Genomic DNA, 23,394 nt, shown 5'->3' on the forward strand with positions numbered 1-23,394 from the left:
TGTTGGAGGAAAAGGTGCTTGATCTTGTGACATGCTTTAATCCACTGTAAATGCTGCTGAAATTTCAGTTGTCTTTTTGAAGGAGTTTCATCCTAATGTTGAGGAAGGTAATAAAAAGCTGAATTCACCTACTTGTGTCACGGAACCCACCAATGATATGCACCAACAATTTCTGGCTGACGGGGGAAAGAAAGATGTTTGATTCAAAGTTGGATCAAACCAGTAGAGGAAGTTCAGAGCTTATTAATTGGTATGAATATAAGCTACAGCTCACATTTGAATCATGCGGATTCGTCAGTGAAGAAACAGAGACCCAAACTACAGAGCGTCTACAGTTGAAGAGTACTGTGCAGGAACTTCATCTAGATCCCGGTCTAGAGGTTTATTCCACTGTTGAATGGTACGGCTCTACTTTCTCATGGTGACACCATGCTCCCATTACCTACAATGGAGCAGCCTCATGCTGAAGCAAGTGTGGACATTATATCAGTGCTATAGAAAGTATAAACTCTATCTGAAGAGTAGTAGGGAAGTCACCTTTTCTTCATATTCTGCAATATCTTCAAGAAGTTCTTTGAACTTCTTCTTGACTACCAAATTTATTCAAGTCTCAGGTATTGAAAAATCTTTTCATTGTCACACTATTGGCGAATGACACAGTTGTGAAATTCATCATTGAAGTTGAAGGCGCTTCATTATCCAGTCCTTTCCTCAGTATGCAACACAGAAGATTACAGAGAGAATGCCAGCTATTCTCTTCTTTTTCAAGGGGGTGTGTCCATCCACGTCCTGAAGCTTTCTGTCTTGAATCAGTTTTTATGGAATGGGTTTCACTGCCTTTACAGTCCAGTCATTGTGAGATAGAAACTCTATACAGTACAGAAAGTTTATAAGCATTGGGACTGTAATATAAATAATTCAACAAAAAATGTAAAAGTTTGGCGATTGTACTTGGGGGTGACGTAAAGTAATAGATTAATGGTTATGTTAAAGAAACCGTGCTGTTATTGATGATGTAAACATGCGATCAAGAGTCAAATGACCAAGAGGCTCCAAGAAAGCAAGATGCAGATTAATCCATGTCCTATAATGAATAAAAGAGTGGTTATTGAGCAAGCCATTTGACTGCTGAATTCTGGATAGATCTGGGGAACCCTTCATTATACACTAACAAGGCAACGATGTCCTGAATGATAATGTTAAGATGCAGCAAAAAAGACTGGAGCTGCATCTTCAGAGGAGGGAGGAGCAGGAGAAGCCTGATGTAGCCATGGTGCCTGCAGATGCACACCTAGCTTTCGAGGAGGGCCAGGAAGATCTACACTGGCATAATCCAGCTAAAATAAGGCTGGGCAGCCATGAGACTCATCAATTCTGAACCCACCACACAATCATTCCACCCCCAACACAAAGCATTCCAGAGTCAATAATCCTTCTATTTCACTGCTCATCTTCAATTTCTGTCACATCATTAACCTTTCAAGACTCATGTCCACTTGGCAGAGAAGAGGCTACATTAGAGATGATTTAATAATGGATGCTTTAAATCCTATTGAAATGAACATTGAATTTGACACATTAATACTCTTTCAAACAGGATATTCCTTTAGTCAGGCTGTACCCTCAGGTTCTAGATTCTCCTACTAGTGGAAACATGGTCGCCACATTTGCTCTATCTAGGCCTCTCAGTATTCTGTAAGTTTCAATGTGATTCCCCCCGTATCATTCCAAACCCCATCAAGTACAGATCCAGAGTCCTCAACTGCTCCTCCTATGACAAGTTCTTCATTCCGGAGATCATTCCTGTGAATCTCCTCTGGACATTCTTCCTTGGATATGGGGCCCAAAACTGCTCACAATATTCCAAATGGGGTCTGACATAAGCCTTATACAGCCTCAACAGTACTTCCTGCTCTTGAAGGATCCACTTCAATTTAAATTAACGAAATGCACTCGACATTTTAAGGAAGAGGAATATTAAAACGAGAGTTGGATGGAAGTGGATCTTTCTGTCATTGTCCGATTTCTTCCACCTTTCCCTCAGCCTTCATACCTCTTGTTAGCATGTAGCCTACCTATGGTAACTTAATTTAAAGAATAAAGAGTAATATGCAAAGAGGATGATGAATCCACTTTTTGATTAATACTTGAAATATGATTTATATCATTAAAACTATTACAGATCCCACAGCTCTTCTATTTACAATCATGGATTCTGTTTCTTTTTTAGGTACGTGGATATTATAGAACAAGCACTTATTGTGGGCGACCCAGTTTTGATAGAAAACATAGAAGAGACTATTGATCCTGTGCTAGATCCATTACTTGGCAGACACACCATTAAGAAAGGAAGGTGGTGATAGATTTGAATCTTAATGCTTATTAATCAAGTATGAACTTGAAAAGTGCCAAGATAAAAATAGAGTAATTTAACACAGTTGATTCCTATTTTCAAAGGTACATTAGAATTGGAGATAAGGAATGTATGTTTCATCCCAACTTTCATCTAATTCTACACACCAAACTGGCTAATCCTCACTACAAACCTGAAATACAGGCGCAGACAACTCTGATTAACTTTACAGTCACCCGTGATGGCTTAGAAGACCAGCTACTTGCAGAAGTGGTGAACCTTGAAAGACCCGATCTGGAGCAACTGAAGGTAATTCCCTTGTATCCATCTAGCTGTACATTGTACAATGAATATGAAAGAAATACAGAAAATGCAGGTGAGGCAGCATCTTTTTATTTGGTCATGGGTTGCGAATGTCGCTGGCTAGGCCAGTACTTATTGCCCATCCCTAATTTCCCTCGAGACAGCGGTCGTGAGTCATCTTCTTGAACCAGTCCATGTGGTGTAGTATGCTGATTATGCTGTTAGGAAAAAAGTTGCAGGATTTTGACTCAGCAACAGTGAAGGAATAGCATTATAGTTCCACGTCAGGATGGTGTGTGAACATGAACCTGTGCTGGTGTTCCCATGCATCTGCTGCTCTTGTCCTAGGTATTATAGGTTGATTGTTTGAAAGGTACTTTCAAAGGAGCCTTGGTGAGTACCTGCAAAGCGTCCTATAGATGCTATATTCTATTGCCATTGTTCAGTGGTGGTAGAGGCAGTGGTTGTTTAAAGGTGATGCATAAGGAGCCAATCAAGAGAGCTGTTTTGTCCTGGATGGTGCCATGCTTTCAGAGTTGTTGGAACTGAACTCATACAGGCAAGTGGAGAGTAAGCCATCAAACTCGTGATTTATTACTTGTAGGTAGTGGGCAAACTTTAGGAAGTCAGAAGGTACATTACTTATTGCAGGATTTCTAGCCTCTGACCTGCTCCTGTAACCACAGTACTTACATAATTCATTCAATGGCAACCCTCAGGATGTTGACAATGAGAGATTCAGCAATGGTAATGCCATTGAATGTCATGGGGAGATGGTTAAATTCTCTTTTGTGAAAGAGGATCATTGTCTGGCATCTGTGGCATTCATGTTACTTGCCACTTATCAGCTCAAGTATAAAAGTTGTCCGGGTCTTGCTGCATGCTGGCACAGACAGCTTCAGTATCTCATGAGCAACAAGTGTACTGAACATTGCACAATCACTACTGTTGACCTTACGATGGAAGGAAGTCATTAATGAAGCAACCGAAGATGGTTGGGTCTAGGCCACGACCCTGCTGGCCTCTAACCACCTCATATCCAGTTTTGAGGTACTAGATCTGTTCTGAATCTATCCCACTTGTAAGACCCTTGTCTGGTCCAGCCTCTACTCTGGGTATCAATGGTACACAAAAATTTGGATATTGATCTATTTATTACACTTTTATTAAACCACGAAGCAATACTACATATTCATGACAATACCTGTTACTTAGTTTCCCTCTGAACCGGAGTCCATCTCAGCGGTCAGCCCTCTGAAGAGCCATCCATGAGGACTGACCAGGTCCGCAGCAACAATGTCTCTCTGTGCTCTATTGTTATACCATTTGTGGTCCTGGCCTTGAGCCATATAAGTTAATACCTTTCTGTAACTCATTTAATAGATTTTCAATTACTTAACTGTCCTTTTCCAAGCCTTCTTCAGATATCTACTGTTTAGGCCCCTTTGAAGAAATTTCAAGGTCCATGCTTGAATAAATATGGCCATTTGGCTTCACTTGTTATCACTTGTACTGTTGTCAATCCCTAAGGGCTAGTAGTGAAAGACAGGTTTATGAGCTCTAACGAACAGAAAAGGGGTCTGCTACCCGAGGGTGGCACGGTAGCACAGTGGGTAGCACTGTTGCTTCACAGCATCAGGGACCCGGGTTCGATTCCTGGCTTGGGTCACTGTCTGTGTGGAGTCTGCACATTCTTCCCTTGTCTGTGCGGGTTTCCTCCGGATGCTCCGGTTTCCTCCCATAAGTCCCGAAAGATGTGTTTGTTAGGTGAATCGGATATTCTGAATTCTCCCTCTGTGTACCCAAACCCAGGCGCCATAGTGTGGTGACTAGGGAATTTTCACAGTAACTTCACTGCAGTGTTAATGTAAGCCTGCTTGTGACACTAATAAAGATTATTATTATTTAGCCATGTGTTTCCTGGTGCTTGCAGCGCCGAGAGACACATGGCTATCCAAGCGACTCGCATTGTATAAGGGCCCTCAGCCGCGAACGCACAGTGGAGAACTCACATTGCCCCGTTTTGCTCGCCAGCACGCCTGGCTTTTATCGACCACGTTGTGCCACGGCGAGCTGCTTTTCCGGCGTAGCATAGCCATTGCATCACGTTGTCTGTCTCTAATTTCCTCATCTCCATGAAGCTCCCTGCCGAAGTGGAGTTAATTTGTAAGTTGAGCAGGAACTACTCTGCCTACAACACCTCCATTCCAGACCCAAAATCATCACAACCTCTGTCATTAAATCTTGTGTATGCACACACTCAGAAGCCAGGCCCCAAACTGTCGTTGATACATTCATGGAGGCACGTGAAATAATGGAATCTAGGCTAAATATCCAGAAGATGAAAGTTCTCTACAAGCCTGTTCCTGTTGTGCAACACTACACGTTGACTATCAAGATCCAGCAGAGGGCAGCAGAGCAGAGCTTCTGATTGGCTGTTCCGGGGAGATTTGCATACGTGCAGTGCGGTCAGCATAAGTTGAAGGTGCGCCTGCATCAGTGACCCGAGGAGTTCGACGGAAGGCAAGCATCCAGCAGAGGGCACCAGAGCAGAGCTTCTGATTGGCTGTTCCGGGGAGATTTGCATACGTGCAGTGTGGTTAGCGTAAGTTGAAGGTGCACCTGCATCAGTGACCCGAGGAGTTCGACGGAAGGCAAGCATCCAGCAGAGGGCACCAGAGCAGAGCTTCTGATTGGCTGTTCCGGGGAGATTTGCATATGTGCAGTGCGGTCAGCGTAAGTTGAAGGTGCACCTGCATCAGTGACCCGAGGAGTTCGACGGAAGGCAAGCATCCAGCAGAGGGCACCAGAGCAGAGCTTCTGATTGGCTGTTCCGGGGAGATTTGCATACGTGCAGTGCGGTCAGCGTAAGTTGAAGGTGGTTTGTGAAGGGGCTGTTCTCGAGTGACAGCTTTACCCGAAACACTACTTACGTAGTGTCTCCCACCCATCCTCCTCCTCTAACCAAAAAAAAAGTTCTGTCCGTTGGATTGCTAAACTAACAAGTTTTTTATTTTTTATTTTTCAGTAGTTGGGAAGTTAGTTCAGTGGGAATGGAGGCTAGGGCAGTTGAATGTTCCTCCTGCAGAATGTGGGAGGAAAGGGTCACCTCTAGTGTCCCTTCTGACTACATCTGCGGGAAGTGCACCCAACTCCAGCTCCTCGAGAGCCGCGTTAGGGACCTGGAGCTGAAGCTGGATGAACTTCGGATCATTCGGGAGGCGGAGGAGATTATTGAGAGGAGTTATAGGGAGGTAGTCACACCTCAGGTAAAAGAAGAAGGTAAATGGGTTACCGTCAGGGGAGGGAGAGGGAACCGGCAGGCAGTGCAGGGATCCCCTGTGGTCGTTCCCCTCTATAACAAGTATACCGTTTTGGATACTGTTGCGGGGGACGACTTACCAGGGGTAAGCAATAGGGCACAGGTCTCTGGCACAGAGTCTGTCCCTGTTGCTCAGAAGGGAAGGGAGAAGAGGAACAGAGCACTTGTCATTGGGGACTCCATAGTTAGAGGAACAGACAGGAGGTTCTGTGGGAACGAAAGAGACTCACGGTTGGTGTGTTGCCTCCCAGGTGCCAGGGTTCGTGATGTCTCTGATCGTGTTTTTGGGATCCTTAAGGGGGAGGGGGAGCAGCCCCAAGTCGTGGTCCACATAGGTACCAACGACATAGGTAGGAAGAGAGATGGGGATTTGAGACAGAAATTCAGGGAGCTAGGGTGGAAGCTGAGAGCTAGAACAAACAGAGTTGTTATCTCTGGGTTGTTACCCGTGCCACGTGCTAGCAAAGTGAGAAATAAGGAGAGAGAGGAGTTGAACACGTGGCTACAGGGATGGTGCAGGAGGGAGGGTTTTGGTTTCCTGGATAATTGGGGCTCATTCTGGGGTAGGTGGGACCTCTACAAACAGGATGGTCTTCACCTGAACCAGAGGGGTACCAATATCCTGGGGGGGGAGATTTGCTAGTGCTCTTCGGGGGGGTTTAAACTAATTCAGCAGGGGGATGGGAACCTAAATTGTAGTCCCAGTGTACAGGATGTTGAGAGTAGTGAGGTCAGGGATAGGGTTAAAAGTTCGAAAGAGGGCACCGGCAAGCAGGACGCTGGTTTGAAGTGTGTCTACTTCAACGCCAGGAGCATCCAGAATAAGGTGGGTGAGCTTGCAGCATGGGTTGGTACCTGGGATCTCGACGCTGTGGCGATTTCGGAGACATGGGTAGAGCAGGGACAGGAATGGTTGTTGCAGGTTCCAGGATTTAGATGTTTCTGTAAGAACAGAGAAGATGGTTAAAGAGGGGGGGGGGTGTGGCATTGTTAATCAAGGAAAGTATTACGGCGGTAGAAAGGACGCTTGAGGACTCGTCTACTGAGGTAGTATGGGCCGAGGTTAGGAACAGTAGAGGAGAGGTCACCCTGTTGGGAGTTGTCTATAGACCTCCGAATAGTTCCAGAGATGTAGAGGAAAGGATTGCAAAGATAATTCTCGACAGGAGCGAGAGTAACAGGGTAGTTGTTATGGGGGACTTTAACTTTCCAAATATTGACTGGAAATACTATAGTTCGAGTGCTATAGATGGATCAGTTTTTGTGCAGTGTGTGCAGGAGGGTTTTCTGACACAGTATGTAGACAGGCCAACAAGGGGCGAGGCCACATTGGATTTGGTACTGGGTAATGAACCCGGCCAGGTGTTAGATTTAGATGTAGGTGAGCACTTTGGTGATAGTGATCACAACTCGGTTATGTTTACTTTAGCAATGGGCAGGAATAGGTATATACCGCAAGGCAAGAATTATAGCTGGGGGAAAGGCAATTATGATGCTATTCGGCAAGATTTAGGATGTATAGGATGGGGAAGGAAACTGCAGGGGATAGGTACAATCGAAATGTGGAGCTTTTTCAAGGAACAGCTACTGTGTGTCCTTGATAAGTATGTACCTGTCAGGCAGGGAGGAAGTTATCGAGCAAGGGAACCGTGGTTTACTAAGGAAGTTGAAGCACTTGTCAAGAGGAAGAAGAAGGCTTATGTTAGGATGAGACATGAAGGCTCAGTTAGGGCACTTGAGAGTTACAAGTTAGCCAGGAAGGACCTAAAGGGAGAGTTAAGAAGAGCGAGGAGAGGACACGAAAAGTCGTTGGCGGATAGGATCAAGGAAAACTCTAAGGCTTTCTATAGGTATATCAGGAACAAAAGAATGACTAGAGTAAGATTAGGGCCAATCAAGGATAGTAGTGGAAAGTTGTGTGTGGAATCAGAGGAGATAGGGGAAGCGTTAAATGGATATTTTTCGTCAGTGTTTACACTGGAGAAAGACAATGTTGTCGAGGAGAACACTCAGGTTCAGTTGACCAGGCTAGATGGAATTGAGGTTTAAAAGGAGGAGGTGTTAGCAATTTTGGAAAATGTCAAAATAGATAAGTCCCCTGGGCCAGATGGGATTTATCCTAGGATTCTCTGGGAAGCCAGGGAGGAGATTGCAGAGCCTTTGTCCTTGATCTTTATGTCGTCTTTGTCGACAGGAATAGTGCCGGAAGACTGGAGGATAGCAAATGTTGTCCCCTTGTTCAAGAAGGGGAGTAGAGACAACCCTGGTAATTATAGACCTGTGAGTCTTACTTCGGTTGTGGGTAAAATGTTGGAAAAGGTTATAAGAGATAGGGTTTATAATCAGCTTGAAAAGAACAAGTTGATTAGCGATAGTCAACACGGTTTTGTGAAGGGTAGGTCATGCCTCACAAACCTTATTGAGTTTTTTGAGAAGGTGACCAAACAGGTTGATCAGGGTAAAGCTGTTGATGTGGTGTATATGGATTTCAGTAAGGCGTTTGATAAGGTTCCCCACGGTAGGCTATTGCAGAAAATAAGGAAGTATGGAATTGAAGGTGATTTAGCGGTTTGGATCAGTAATTGGCTAGCTGAAAGAAGACAGAGGGTGGTGGTTGATGGCAAATGTTCATCCTTGAGTTCAGTTACTAGTGGTGTACCGCAAGGATCTGTTTTGGGGCCACTGCTGTTTGTCATTTTTATAAATGACCTGGAAGAGGGTGTAGAAGGATGGGTTAATAAATTTGCAGATGACACGAAGGTCGGTGGAGTTGTGGATAGTGCTGAAGGATGTTATAGGATACAGAGGGACATAGATAAGCTGCAGAGCTGGGCTGAGAGGTGGCAGATGGAGTTTAATGCGGAAAAGTGTGAGGTGGTTCACTTTGGAAGGAGTAACAGGAATGCAGAGTACTGGGCTAATGGCAAGATTCTTGGTAGTGTAGATGAACAGAGAGATCTCGGCATCCAGGTACATAAATCCCTGAAAGTTGCCACCCAGGTTAATAGGGCTGTTAAGAAGGCATATGGTGTGCTAGCCTTTATAAGCAGGGGGATTGAGTTTCGGAACCACAAGGTCATGCTGCAGCTGTACATAATTCTGGTGCGGCCGCACCTGGAGTACTGCGTGCAGTTCTGGTCACCACATTATAGGAAGGATGTGGAAGCTTTGGAAAGGGTTCAGAGGAGATTTACTAGGATGTTGCCTGGTATGGAGGGAAGGTCTTACGAGGAAAGGCTCAGGGAATTGAGGTTGTTTTCATTAGAGAGGAGAAGGCTGAGAGGTGACTTGATAGAGACATATAAGATAGTCAGAGGGTTAGATAGGGTGGACAGTGAGAGTCTTTTTCCTCGGATGGTGATGACCAACACGAGGGGACATAGCTTTAAATTGAGGGGTGATAGATATAGGACAGATGTCAGAGGCAGTTTCTTTACTCAGAGAGTAGTAGGGGTGTGGAACGCCCTGCCTGCAACAGTAGTAGACTCGCCAACTTTAAGGACATTTAAGTGGTCACTGGATAGACATATGGATGAAAATGGAATAGTGTAGGTCAGATAGGCTTCAGATAGTTTCTCAGGTCGGCGCAACATCGAGGGCCGAAGGGCCCGTACTGCGCTGTAGTGTTCTATGTTCTATGTTCTATCCACAGTGAACCATTGAAAAACATTGATAATTTCCCCTGCCTCAGAAGCCTCCTCTCAGCGAAGGCAGGATTCAATGATTAAACGCAACACCGCCTCCAGTGTGCCAGCGCAGTCTTCGACCTTTTGAGGAAGAGAGTGTTTGATGACAAACACTTCAAACCCAGCATCAAGTTCATGGTCTACAGGGCTGTACAGCTACAAGCCCTCTTATATGCATCAGAGAATGGACAACATATAGCAGACACCTTAAATCCTGAAGAAATATCACCAGTGATGCGTCCACAAAATTCTGCAAATTCAGTGGCAGGAAAGGCATTACCATATCAGTGTTCTTTCACAGGCCAATATTCCACGTATCGAGGTGTGCGCAGTTAAACAAATACGTTGGGTGGGACACATCATCTGCATGCCTGACAGAAGAGCCCCAAACCAAGCTGTTTGCTCTAAGCTTTGGCTGGGCAAGCGGTTACCAGAAGGGCAAAATAAATGTTTCAGCGATGTTGTCAAAACCGCCCTGAAAAAATCCCCAATTATTTTTGGGAATCTCTTGCTTGAGACCGGTCAAACTGGAGAAGAAGCATCCACGAAAGTGGATCTCTAACAGACGCAGGTGGAGACCAAGCACAGACAGCGTGGAAGGAGTGTACGAAAATCCAAGCATCCCACCCACCTGCCTCATCAAACACTACCTGCCCACCTGTGGGAGAGTGTGCAGATCCAGCATTGAACATTTTAGCCACCTCAGGATCCAAAAGCCTGGAATGGAACAAAGTCATCCTCGGTCCCAAGGGACTGCTTATGAAGAAGTAGGAAAAGTCTATCTCTAAAAATATTTTTTATTTATTCCATTTAAGTCCTGGATGACAGATTTGAAGCTCTTCTGGGAGGAGAGTGCTTTCAACTTGAGGGGCAGCACGGTAGCATTGAGATTAGCACAATTACTTCACAGCTCCAGGGTCCCAGGTTCGATTCCGGCTTGGGTCGCTGTCTGTGCGGAGTTTGCACATCCTTCCCGAGTGTGCGTGGGTTTCCTCCGGGTGCTCTGGTTTCCTCCCACAGTCCAAAGATGTGCAGGTTAGGTGGATTGGCCATGATAAATTGCCCCTTAGTGTCCAAAATTGCCCTTAGTGTTGGGTGGGGTTACTGGGTTATGGGGATAGGGTGGAGGTGTTGACCTCGGGTAGGGTGCTCTTTCCAAGAGCCGGTGCAGACTCGATGGGCCGAATGGCCTCCTTCTGCACTGTAAATTCTATAATTCTATGAACTCTTCAAAAAATGTAGTTCTGAAGTGAACCAGTATCTCAGAGTAGAGCTATATGTCCAACACTACATCTGTATGAGTGAACTTTTGCTAGCATTTGTTTGTTGGGTAGGGTTAAACCAATGTAATTTGTAGGGTGTATGATGTGTTCGGTACACAAATTTTAAAGTCTTTTTTCCTCATTTTGTTGAATGTTGGGAATGAGCTGTTCTCCTCAGCAACTGCCATTCTTCATCCTCCAGTGGTTTCAGGAGGTCTGCGTGCTCTGAGGCAATCTATGTTTGTGTGTGTCATTATTGTAGAAATAGCAAGCAGAAAATGAATGTGGATGTTTTTTAGATTGCAATTGTAAACTTGAGAGGGAGGGAAGCTCTGTTCTCAGCCGGTGGAAAAATAATTTGATTGGACAAAATATGTTTGATTTGAATGTTTTCGAATTGTGCAACAACATGGTAGTTGTTGATGAATTATTCAGTGATTTTAAACCAGCCCCTTGGGAAAATGCTGCATGTGATTATTTTGCCATGTGAGGTGTTAAATGTGATGAAGACTAATGAGTTTGAGAGTTAAGTATCTTTGAATGTGAGAGATTTTTGTGGCTGTCTTCAGGAAACATCTTTCCGAGTGGTTAGGTTTAGTGCTACAATTTGGTGATTTTGATCACTTGTGACCTTTTGGTGGCATTAGTAAAACGTAAGTGTGGCACTAGTGGAATATGGTTGGATTATTTATATCAGTGGTTCTTGAATATTAACAAGCCAAAAGCCAGCAAAACATTATTACAGGCTCTTGTGCTCAAAAATCCATGATGTTACAAATATGAGATATATGAGATTGTTATCTTTTGGGACTGTGCCTTTAATTTTAGGGTGAAATGATGGGGGTCATGTAACCTGTTCTGAAGTTTGCCTGGCTTTAGGCTGGGGTGATGTTGTCCTTAAAGGGAGGCCAGGATTGTTTTATTGGAAAGAAAGTGCATGATGTTTACACTTGGGAACAATGGCAACAGTGTATGTTCTAACAGTAGATTGACTGCGTTGGATTGAAAAATTTGTGAGGAGTTAAAAATGAGGTTGGAAGGACTTCCAGTTGTGACAATGGAGTGAATGGTCACATCCAGGGCTGCTCCTGTTTAAAGTCACAGAGAAGAGCACTTTTTACACCGAACCGGGTGGAATTTTGATGAAAAGGTGTAGGTGAATGTTAGAGGAGTAGTTTACCCCTGGAATGGTATGTCTTCTGATCACCATACCTGGCAGAAAACGGTGAGAAATTTGGCTGGAAAGTTGAAACAGTCTTGTGCTTCACAGACAGTCTCTTCCAGCATGCAGGCGGGGGAGGGGCAAGCTGGAATGTCCCAGATACAGGAACTGATGACTTTTATCAAGGAGGAATTCCATAAACAAAGGAAATGCGTGAGGATCATGCAAAGGCCATTGCAGAAGCTGTGGCACCCCTGAAGAGTACTCTGGAGCAGATGGAGAGGTGTTTGGAGGTGCAGGGGTCACAGATTCGGGAGATTGAAGGAGTGATCTCGGACCACAGCGATCGTGTGGTGGCTCTGGAGGTGGAGGTGGGGCTCCCAGGAGACCTTTGTAAACCATTGAGGGTAAAGGTGGAGTAGCAGGAGAATACCTCAAGAAGACAGAACCTGCAAATAGTGGGCCTGCCTGAAGGAGTGGAAGGTGTGAATGCCACGAGATACGTCTCGAGGATGCTGACGGGGCTGGTGGCAGATGGTGTGCTGGATAAGGCACCTGAAGTTGACTGAGCGCATAGGTCTCTGAGGCAAAAGCCTAGAGCTGGGGAGCTGCCATAGGCGGTGATCGTGAGACTCCATAAATTTGTGGAGAAAGAGAAAATTCTACGGTGGGCCAGGGCGAAGCGTAGCTGCGACTGGGAGGGAATTAACTTCCAAATTTATCAGGACATCGGATCCGAGTTGGCAAAATGGCGGGCGAGTTTCAACAATGCCAAGGTAGTGCTGTACCGGTGGCAGATCAGGTTTGGGGTGCTCTACCCGGCAAAATTATGGGTGACATTCGGAAGCCGGAAGTATTATTTCGAGACCCCAGAAGTGGCCAAAGACTTCATTAAGGAGCATTAACTGGGGGAGAAATGAGCAGACAATGCTTGGGAACCGGGGTGCTGGCACTATGTAATGGTCGGAAGCAGGTTTGAAGTGGGTGTAGGGATTGGGGGATTTTCGCCTTCTTTTGTTGGGGGGGCGGGTTCTGTTCACTGTTGAGATTGTAAGGCGTTATAGGGGTGAAAAGTTTATGTGGGGATGGATGTTCCCAACCCCCATCCTGTTTTATGGGACTTTGTGTTTAACATTTGTTTGTTTGCTTTTGGAGATGGCTGCTTGGAGTTCACGAGAAGTCCTTGTTTGGGTGGGGGAGGGTAAGGTCAGCAGGGAGCCTACCTCCTTGAGCTGAGGAGTGTGGGGGGAGGGAGTGGGAGGTCATTAGGAGGTGCCTTTGGGCAGGGGCAGCCGCGCTAGCAGGTTATGCTGGTAAACGGAAGTGAGGTGGTGGGGCAGAAGGCCAAGAGGAGTGGCCGGGGGGAGGGGGGGGGAAAGGGGAAGTGAGGGGGAAAGAAGTGGAAGGGTAAAGGTTGGGGGGGAGGTTTCTGCATCGTGGCAAGGGGTGAGAGATGTCATGGTCAAGGGCGAAGAAAGGGGCCATCTGGGATGGACTGTGTATCGGGTGGAATTAAGGGGGCGGGCGTTAAATGGGGAAGATGATGGACGGTGGAGGGATTGGAGGCGCAAGCCTCCAGTAAGGTTGGTAACGTGGAACGTCCAGGGACTGAATGGTCGCACATCTCAGGAGCTTGAAAGCAGGGGTTGTCTTTCTGCAGGAGACACACCTACATGTGAAGGACCAGGTTAGGTTCAGGAAAGGGTGGGTCGGACAGGTTTTTCACTCTGGGTTTGATTTGAAATCGAAGGATGTGGCGATTTTAATGAGCAAAAAAATGGGATTCGTGAGTGCGAAGGAGGTGAGGGATTCGGGTGGGAGATATGTAATTGTGAGTGGGGTATTGGAATGGGTACCGGTAGTGTTGGTAAATGTGTATGCCCCACATTGGGATGATGTGGGTTATATAAAGGGGTTGCTGGCAGAAATCCCAGATTTGGCCATGCACCAGTTGACCATGGGAGGAGATTTTAACTGTGTCCTGGAGCCGAGGGTGGATAGATCGAGCTCCAGGTCGATGGGTAGGGTACGAATGGCGAGGGAGTTTGGGGGGTTTTATGGAGAGGATGGGTATGGTGGACCCATGGCGTTTTCAGATCCCAGGGGGAAGGGAGTATTCCTTCTTTTCACAAGTCTATAAACTGTATTCGAGGATTGACTATTTTGTAGTGAGTCGGGAGATTTTGGTTGGGGTGGAGGGGGCAGAGTATGCGGGGATAGTTATTGCGGACCATGCAACCCACTGGCTGGAGATTCGGTTTAGAACGGGACGAGAGCAGAGGCCGGGGTGGAGGTTTGATTCGGGGTTGTTGGCGGATGGAGGTTTTTGTGATAATGTGCGGTTGGCGATTAGGGATTATGTGGAGTTGAATCAAATTGGGGAGGTGTCGGCGGGCATTTTTTGGGGAGCACTGAAGGCAGTGGTCAAGGGAGAAATTATTTTGTTTATGGTTTGTGCGAACAAGGAAAGGAGGGCGGAACATGACCGTCTAGTGAGTGAGATAGTGGAGGTGGACAGGGAATGTTTGAGGGTGTCCACCGTGGAGGGATTGGCGAGGACATAAAAGTTGCAGGGGCAATTTGACAGGCTGACAACGGGAAGGGCGGTAAGGCAACTGCGTAGGGCAAGAGGGGTGCAATACGAGTATGGGGAGAAGGCGAGCCGCATGCTGGCGCACCAGCTGCAGAGGCAGGCTGCATCCAGAGAATATTGAAGATCCGGACTGGGACTGGGGATGTGGTGTCAGAGCCAGGGAAGATAAATGAGGCTTTTAGAGAGGATTACCAAGGACTTTATGAGGCAGACCCAGGACGAGAGGAGGGGGACATGGGACGGTTTCTGTTTGAGTTGGAATTTCTCGAGTGGAGGAAGCAAAGAGGCAGGCATTGGAGGAGCCCCTGGGGCTGAGGGAGGTGCTAGATAGTATCAGGGTTATGAAGTCTGGGAAGGCCGCTGGGTCGCATGGTACCTGGCGATATTTTATAAGGACTTTGCAGCGGACCTGGCACCACATCTGTTGGGGGCGTTTAATGAAGCACTGGAGAAGGGGGAGTTGCCGGAGACAATGACACAGGCAGTAATCACACTAATCCCCAAAAAAGGAAGGATCCGATGGAATGTGGGTCTTATAGACCCATATCACTATTGAACAAGGATATGAAAGTATTGTCTAAGTTGTTGGCGGGGAGGATGGAGGACTGTGTCCCGGGGGTGGTTGCAGAAGATCAAACAGGCTTCGTGAAGAGCAGGTAGCTCGCGAGTAATATAAGACGGCTGTTGAATGTGGTGATGAATCCGCTGGGGTCCTGGTACTGGAGGTGGTGGTGTCCATAGATGCGGAGAAAACTTTTGATCGGGTGGAGTGGCGGTACTTGTTCGAAGTTTTGGGTTTGGGCCGAGATCTGTGGCATAAGAACATAAGAACTAGGAGCAGGAGTAGGCCATCTGGCCCTTCGAGCCTGCTCTGCCATTCAATGAGATCATGGCTGATCTTTTTGGACTCAGCTCCACTTTCCGGCCCGAACACTATAACCCTTAATCCCTTTATTCTTCAAAAAACTATCTATCTTTATCTCAAAAACATTTAATGAAGAAGCCTCTACTGCTTCACTGGGCAAGGAATTCGATAGATTCACAACCCTTTGGGTGAAGAAGTTCCTCCTAAACTCAGTCATAGAACATAGAACAGTACAGCACAGAACAGGCCCTTCAGCCCTCGATGTTGTGCCGAGCAATGATCACCCTACTTAAACCCACGTAACCCGTATACCCGTAACCCAACAATCCCCCCCATTAACCTTACACTACGAGCAATTTAGCATGGCCAATCCACCTAACCTGCACATCTTTGGATGTGCAGTCCTAAATCTACTTCCCCTTATTTTGAGTCGATGCCCCCTAGTTCTGCTTTCACCCGCCAGTGGAAACAACCTGCCCACATCTATCCTATCTATTCCTTTCATAATTTTATATGTTTCTATAACATCCCCCCTTATCCTTCTAAATTCCAACGCGTACAGTCCCAGTCTACTCAACCTCTCCTCGTAATCCAACCCCTTCAGCTCTGGGATTAACCTAGTGAATCTCCTCTGCACACCCTCCAGTGCCAGTATGTCCTTTCTCAAGTAAGGAGACCAAAACTGAACACAACACTCCAGGTGTGGCCTCACTAACACCTTATACAATTGCAACATAACCTCCCTAGTCTTAAACTCCATCCCTCTCGCAATGAAGGACAAAATTCCATTTGCCTTCTTAATCAACTGTTACAGGTGTAAACCAACTTTCTGTGACTCATGCACTAGCACACCCAGGTTTCTCTGCACAGCAGCATGTTTTAATATTTTATCATTAAAATAATAATCCCGTTTGCTGTTATCCCTACCAAAATGGATAACCTCACATTTATCAACATTGTATTCCATCTGCCAGACCCTAGCCCATTCACTTAACCTATCCAAATCCCTCTGCAGACTTCCAGTATCCTCTGCACTTTTCGCTTTACCACTCATCTCAGTGTCGTCTGAAAACTTGGACACATTGCCCTTGGTCCCCAACTCCAAATCATCTATGTAAATTGTGAACAATTGTGGGCCCAACACTGATCCCTGAGGGACACCACTAGCTACTGATTGCCAACCAGAGAAACACCCATTAATCCCCACTCTTTGCTTTCTATTAATTAACCAATCCTCTATCCATGCTACTAATTTACCCTTAATACCATGCAGCTTTATCTTATGCAGCAACCTTTTGTGTGGCACCTTGTCAAAGACTTTCTGGAAATCCGGATATACCACATCCATTGCCTCCCCATTATCTACTGCTCTGACAATGTCCTCAAAATATTCCACTAAATTAATTAAGCATGACCTGCCCTTTATGAACCCATGCTGGGTCTGCCGAATGGGACAATTTCCATCCAGATGCCTCGCTATTTCTTCCTTGATGATAGATTCCAGCATCTTCCCTACTACCGACTCACTGGCCTATAATTACCCGCTCTCTGCCTACCTCCTTTTTTAAACAGTGGTGTCACGTTTGCTAATTTCCAATCCGCCGAGACCACCCCAGAGTCTAGTGAATTTTGGTAAATTATCACTCATGCATTTGCAATTTCCCTAGCCATCTCTTTTAGCACTCTGGGATGCATTTCATCAGGGCCAGGAGACTTGTCTACCATTAGCCCCATTCAGCCCCAGGGCAGCACGGTAGCATTGTGGATAGCACAATCGCTTCACAGCTCCAGGGTCCCAGGTTCGATTCCGGCTTGGGTCACTGTCTGTGCGGAGTCTGCACATCCTCCCCGTGTGTGCGTGGGTTTCCTCCGGGTGCTCCGGTTTCCTCTCACAGTCCAAAAGATGTGCAAGTTAGATGGATTGGACATGATAAATTGCCCTTATTGTCCAAAATTGCCCTTAGTGTTGGGTGGGGTTACTGGGTTATGGGGACAGGGTGGAGGTGTTAACCTTGGGTCGGGTGCTCTTTCCAAGAGCCGGTGCAGACTCGATGGGCCGAATGGCCTCCTTCTGCACTCTAAATTCTATGATCAATTCTATGATCACTACCTCCTTAGTGATAACAATCCTCTCATGGTCCTCACCTGTCATAGCCTCATTTCTATCAGTCACTGGCATGTTATTTGTGTCTTCCACTGTGAAGACCGACCCAAAAAACATGTTCAGTTCCTCAGCCATTTCCTCATCTCCCATTATTAAAACTCCCTTCTCATCCTCTGAAGGACCAGTATTTACCTTAGCCACTCTTTTTTGTTTTATATATTTGTAGAAACTTTTACTGTCTGTTTTTATATTCTGAGTTTACTCTCATAATCTATCTTACTCTTCTTTACATCTTTTTTAGTAGCTTTCTGTTGCCCTCTAAAGATTTCCCAGTCCTCTAGTGTCCCACTAATCTTTGCCACTTTGTATGCTTTTTCCTTCAATTTGATACTCTCCCTTATTTCCTCAGATGTCCACGGTCGATTTTCCCTCTTTTGACCGTCCTTCCTTTTCGTTGGTATAAACCTTTGCTGAGCGCGGTGAAAAATCACTTGGAAGGTTCTCCACTGTTCCTCAACTGTTCCACCATAAAGTCTTTGCTCCCAGTCTACCTTAGCTAGTTCTTCTGTCATCCCATTGTAATCTCCTTTGTTTAAGCACAAAACACTAGTATTTGATTTTACTTTCTCACCCTCCATCTGTATTTTAAATTCCACCATATTGTGATCGCTCCTTCCGAGAGGATCCCTAACTATGAGATCATGAATCAATCCTGTCTCATTACACAGAACAAGATCTAGGACTCATTACACAGGACAAGATCTCGGACTTGTTCCCTCGTAGGTTCCATTACATACTGTTCTCGGAAACTATTGCGGATACATTCTATAAACTCCTCCTCAAGGCTCGCTTGACCGACCTGGTGTAACCAATCGACATGTAGATTAAAATCCCCCATGATAACTGCTGTACCATTTCAACATGCATCCGTTATTTCTTTGTTTATCGCCTGCCCCACCATAATGTTACTATTTGGTGGCCTATAGACTACTCCTATCAGTGACTTTTTCGCCTTACTATTCCTGATTTCCACCCAAATGGATTCAACCTTATCCTCCATAGCACCGATGTCATCCCTTACTATTGCCCAGATGTCATCCTTAAATAACAGAGCTACACCACCTCTCTTACCATCCACTCTGTCCTTCCGAATAGTTTGATACCCTCGGATATTTAACTCCCAATCGTGATCATCCTTTAACCATGTTTCGGCAATGGCCACTAATCTTAACACCTCGATCAGTAACCTCTCCTAAGTTATATTTCCTCTTAATTTTTCTCCTAATTTTCCTTGTCGTTGAACCCATATCTTCATGTAACAACCTGCTGCATCGCTTACCATTAATGTTTTTACTTCCCGTTTTATTCGTTTTAGTATTACTGGGCCTATTCACTGAGCTCCCCTCAGTTACTGTACCTTGTACTGTCGCCCTTTTTGATTTTTGACTATGGCTTCTCTGCCTTACACTTTCCCCCTTACTTCCTTTTGCTTCTGTCCCTGTTTTACTACCTTCCAACTTCCTGCATCTGTTCCCATCCCTCTGCCACATTAGTTTAAACCCTCCCCAACAGTTCTAGCAAACACCCCCCCCCCAGGACATCGGTTCCAGTCCTGCCCAGGTGCAGACCATCCGGTTTGTACTGATCCCACCTCCCCCAGAACTGGTTCCAATGCCCCAGGAATTTGAATCCCTCCCTCCTGCACCATCTATCGAGCCACGCATTCATCCTATCTATCCTGACATTCCTACTCTGACTAACTCAATCCTGAGATTACTACCTTTGAGGTCCTACTTTTTTGTTTAACTCCTAACTCCCCAAATTCATCTTGTAGGACCTCGTCCCATTTTTTTTACCTATATCGTTGGTGCCTATGTGCACCATGACAGCTGGCTGTTCACCCTCTCCCCCCAGAATGTCCTGCAGCCGCTCCGAGACATCCTTGACCCTTGCACCAGGGAGGCAACATACCATCCTGGAGTCTCGATTGCATCTGCAGAACCACCTGTCTATTCCCCTTATGATTGAGTCCCCTATCACTATAGCCCTGCCATTCTTCTTCCTGCCCTGCTGTGCAGCAGAGCCAGCTATGGTGCCATTAACCTTGCTGCTGCTGCCTTCCCCTGGTGAGCCATCTCCCTCAACAGTATCCAAAGCGGTATATCTGTTTTGCAGGGAGATGACCGCAGGGGACACCTGCACTGCCTTCCTACTCTTGCTCGGTCTTTTGGTCACCCGTTTTCTATCTCCCTCAGTAAATTCCACCTGCAGTGTGACCAACTCGCTAAACGTGCTATCCACGACCTCCTCAGCATCACGGATGCTCCAAAGTGAGTCCATCCGCAGCTCCAGAGCCGTCAAGCGGTCTAACAAGAGCTGCAACTGAACACACTTCTTGCACGTGGAGGAGCCAGGGACAGTGGACATGTCCCTGAGCTCCCATATCGCACACGAGGAGCATGACACGGGTCTGGGATCTCCTGCCATGTTTTAAACCTTAGGTAAACTTATACAACTACAATTACAAAAAAAAAAGAAAAAATAAATAAATTAGATAATGAAAAGAAAAACTACTCACCAGTCACTTACCAGGGTTAAAAAGCACCTCCTCCCCACCCAGCTTCGAATTCCCACCTAGCTTCAAATTCCCAAACTCACTCTTGGTTGTGCCTCACTCTGGCTGTGTCGCCTCGACTTGGTTGTGGTTGCTGTATGTGGCACCAAGGGTGAGGGTGAGGACGAATGATATGAGCTCACAAAGCTTTGACTTACACAGGGGTACGAGGCAGGGGTGCCCTCTGTCGCTGCTGCTGTTTGTGCTGGCTATAGCGCCATTGGCGATGACTCTCAAGGGGTCGGCAGAGTGGCAGGTGATAATGAGGGGACAGAGGGAGCATCGGGTGTCACTCTATGCCGATGACCTCTTGCTCTATGTTTTGGATCCATTGGAGAGTATGGGAAGGATTATGGGCCTGCTGAGGAGGTTTGGCGGGTTCCCTGGGTACAAGCTGAATGTAGGGAAAAGCGAGTTATTCCCGGTGAATGAGCTGGCACAGCAGGCTAATTTAGGGGGATGCATTTACAGTAGTGAGGGATAGGTTTAGGTATTTGGGGATTCAGGTAGCGTGGGAATGGACGGGGCTCCATAAGTGGAACTTTAAAAAGCTGGTGGAGGAGGCCAGGAGGATCTTAAGAGGTGGGATACACTGCACTTCACATTGGCCAGTATCAACCAGGATATTGACAGGATAGTCAGTTGTGACACATGCCAGACGCATCGTTGTAAGCAAACAGGAAAACCTATGCAAATATCTGATTTATCTATTGCACCATAGCAGAAATTAGCTATTGATCTCTTTCACCTACGAAGGAAAAATTATTTAATGATAATCGACTATTTTTCAAACTGTCCTGAAATGGCTCTACTGTTAAGCATAACGGCAAGCAGTGTAATACTGCAATACCAAGTCAAATTTTTGATAGACGCGGAATTCTGCAAGTCATCGTGAGTGACAACGGATCTTGTTTTAGCTGTAAAGAGTGGCAACACTTTGAAGTCACGTATAATTTGAAGCACTTCACCTCCAGTCCGTTGTACCGTCAAGCCAATGGAAAAGCTGAAAAAGGTTTATATATTGTTAAGATTATAATTGTTGAAGAAAGCAATGGACAGCCAATCTGATCCATATCTCGCACTATTGAGTTACAGAGCATCACCATTGTCACAGGGTAGATCAGCAGCAGAGTTGCTCATGAATAGAAGGTTGAGTCCCACACTTCTATACCTGGCAAAGAAAGAGAAAATGCAGTGGTACTGCAGGAAATGCAAAGCATTAAAGCAAAACAAATGCAGTTATATGAGAGTGTCCAGGACTTTATCACCTCTGAGCAGTGATGGCATTGTGAGAGTAGAAAATTCAGGCAATTGGTCAAGAAAAGCCATTATACTTGAAGAAGTAGCACTTAGTTCCTGTACTCTACAGACAGAGGATGGGTTGGTTTTAAGAAGAAATCGTCGCGCACTCTTGAAAACCAGAGAAGACTTTCATAACAATGTGATGGATGACGAATCTACGTCAGAATCAACGCAAGCTGCAGTGTCAGATAGTTCAGCACTTCCTGAGCATGAGAATGTCATGGAGAACATTGAATCTACAAGTTCTGAGCAGCAAGGTCAAACTTTGAGAAGATCAACCAGAGTCAGAAGAAAACCTAATTGTTTCAATTTGTAGATTTGGACTATTTGTACATACTGTGCTTGCTGTTCTTGTGTGTGTGTGTATTCACGGTAGCATTGTGGCTAGCACAATTGCTTCACAGCTCCAGGGTCCCAGGTTCGATACCGGCTTGGGTCACTGTCTGTGCGGAGTCTGCACATCCTCCCCGTGTGTGCGTGGGTTTCCACCGGGTGCTCCGGTTTCCTCCCACAGTCCAAAAGATGTGCAGGTTAGGTGGATTATGGCCATGCTAAATTGCCCCTAGTGTTGGGTGGGGTTACTGGGTTATGGGGATAGGGTGGAGTTGTTGACCTTGGGTAGGGTGCTCTTTCCAAGAGCCAGTGCAGACTTGATGGGCCGAATGGCCTCCTTCTGCACTGTAAATTCTATGAAATTCTATGAAAACTCTATATATATTAAATCAGTTGTAAAAAATAATACTGTTAGACGCAGAGGCTCATTATATCACATGTAAATATACTGATGATAATATATTAATTTATTCCTTCAAAGGAAAGGGGATGTAGTGATATCATAGTTGTGTGGTAATTCACCAACTGACCACGAGGAGTCTCACCAGTATATAAGTGAATGTTAGAGCCAGATGAACCTTCAGACTGGCTGGAGGAAGCTAAATAGAGAGGTTGCTTGTGCTTGCTGTTATTGTTACTCATCTGTTTTGTATATAGTTTGCCCACAGTTAATGTTAATAAATAGTTTATAGCTTTAGCTACAAGTGGTTTTGTAATATAAATCAAGTCATCCGACAAGAACATTACAGCTAAGATGTTTGAGAAGCTAATGGGGGAGGGGGTCTTCGACCGACCTCCTGAAGTGGATCGGGCGCACAGGTCGCTGAGGAGAGCTGCCGAGGGCGATCATTGTGCTGACTACATCGATACCTGACTAAGAAGAAGATCCTATGTTGGAAAAAGGAGATGAGAGTGCACCTGGAAAGGGCACGCGGTTCACATCTATCAGGACCTGGGAGCGGAGCTGGCCAAGTGGCGGGCCAGGTTCAATAGGGTCAAGGTGACCCTAATCAGGAATAAAATGTGGTTCAGTGTGTTGTATCCTGATGGTTTGTGGGTCACTTATGCGGGACAGGAACATTATTTTCATACGCGGAGGAGGCAGGTGAGCTCCCAAGGGTCCATGGACTGGAGGAAAATGGGTGGATTCACCTGTGAAACTGCTGTATTCAGGAGGAGGAGGAACAGTTTACGTTCATGCTGGGTTATTATGTTTGACTTTGTTTATATTGCCTACTGGGTTTAGTTAGTTATCTTTGTCAAGGCAGAATTGTTGTAACTTCTTACCCTCCCAGCGTTCAGAGCAGTTTTGGATGTATATTAACATGTGGAGTCTTTGGGGGACAGCGCAGGAGACGGGAGGGAGGGGAATGAGGATGAAGGAGTTTGGGAGGGCACGAAGGTTGAGTGGGGCAGAGGGGGCGGTTTTGGGAGGGAAGAGGCTGCTGCATCGGACAGAGGTCACCATGCTAGACTATTAACGGAAGTGAAGTGG

The 23,394-nt window shown here is 45.9% G+C and overlaps 1 protein-coding gene across 1 annotated transcript in view; it reads left to right on the forward strand.

Annotated features, from left to right (window-relative positions):
• Positions 1–23,394, forward strand: part of LOC119962304 (dynein heavy chain 11, axonemal-like) — a 690,045-nt gene that overhangs the window by 608,532 nt on the left and 58,119 nt on the right. The window contains exons 49-50 of the mRNA XM_038790290.1: positions 2,231–2,353; positions 2,458–2,662. Of these exons, the coding sequence (XP_038646218.1) occupies positions 2,231–2,353; positions 2,458–2,662 (328 nt within the window). The remainder of the gene's footprint in view (positions 1–2,230; positions 2,354–2,457; positions 2,663–23,394) is intronic.

Source organism: Scyliorhinus canicula, chromosome 2 (assembly GCF_902713615.1).
Source record: "Scyliorhinus canicula chromosome 2, sScyCan1.1, whole genome shotgun sequence".
NCBI classification, from domain to species: domain Eukaryota; kingdom Metazoa; phylum Chordata; class Chondrichthyes; order Carcharhiniformes; family Scyliorhinidae; genus Scyliorhinus; species Scyliorhinus canicula.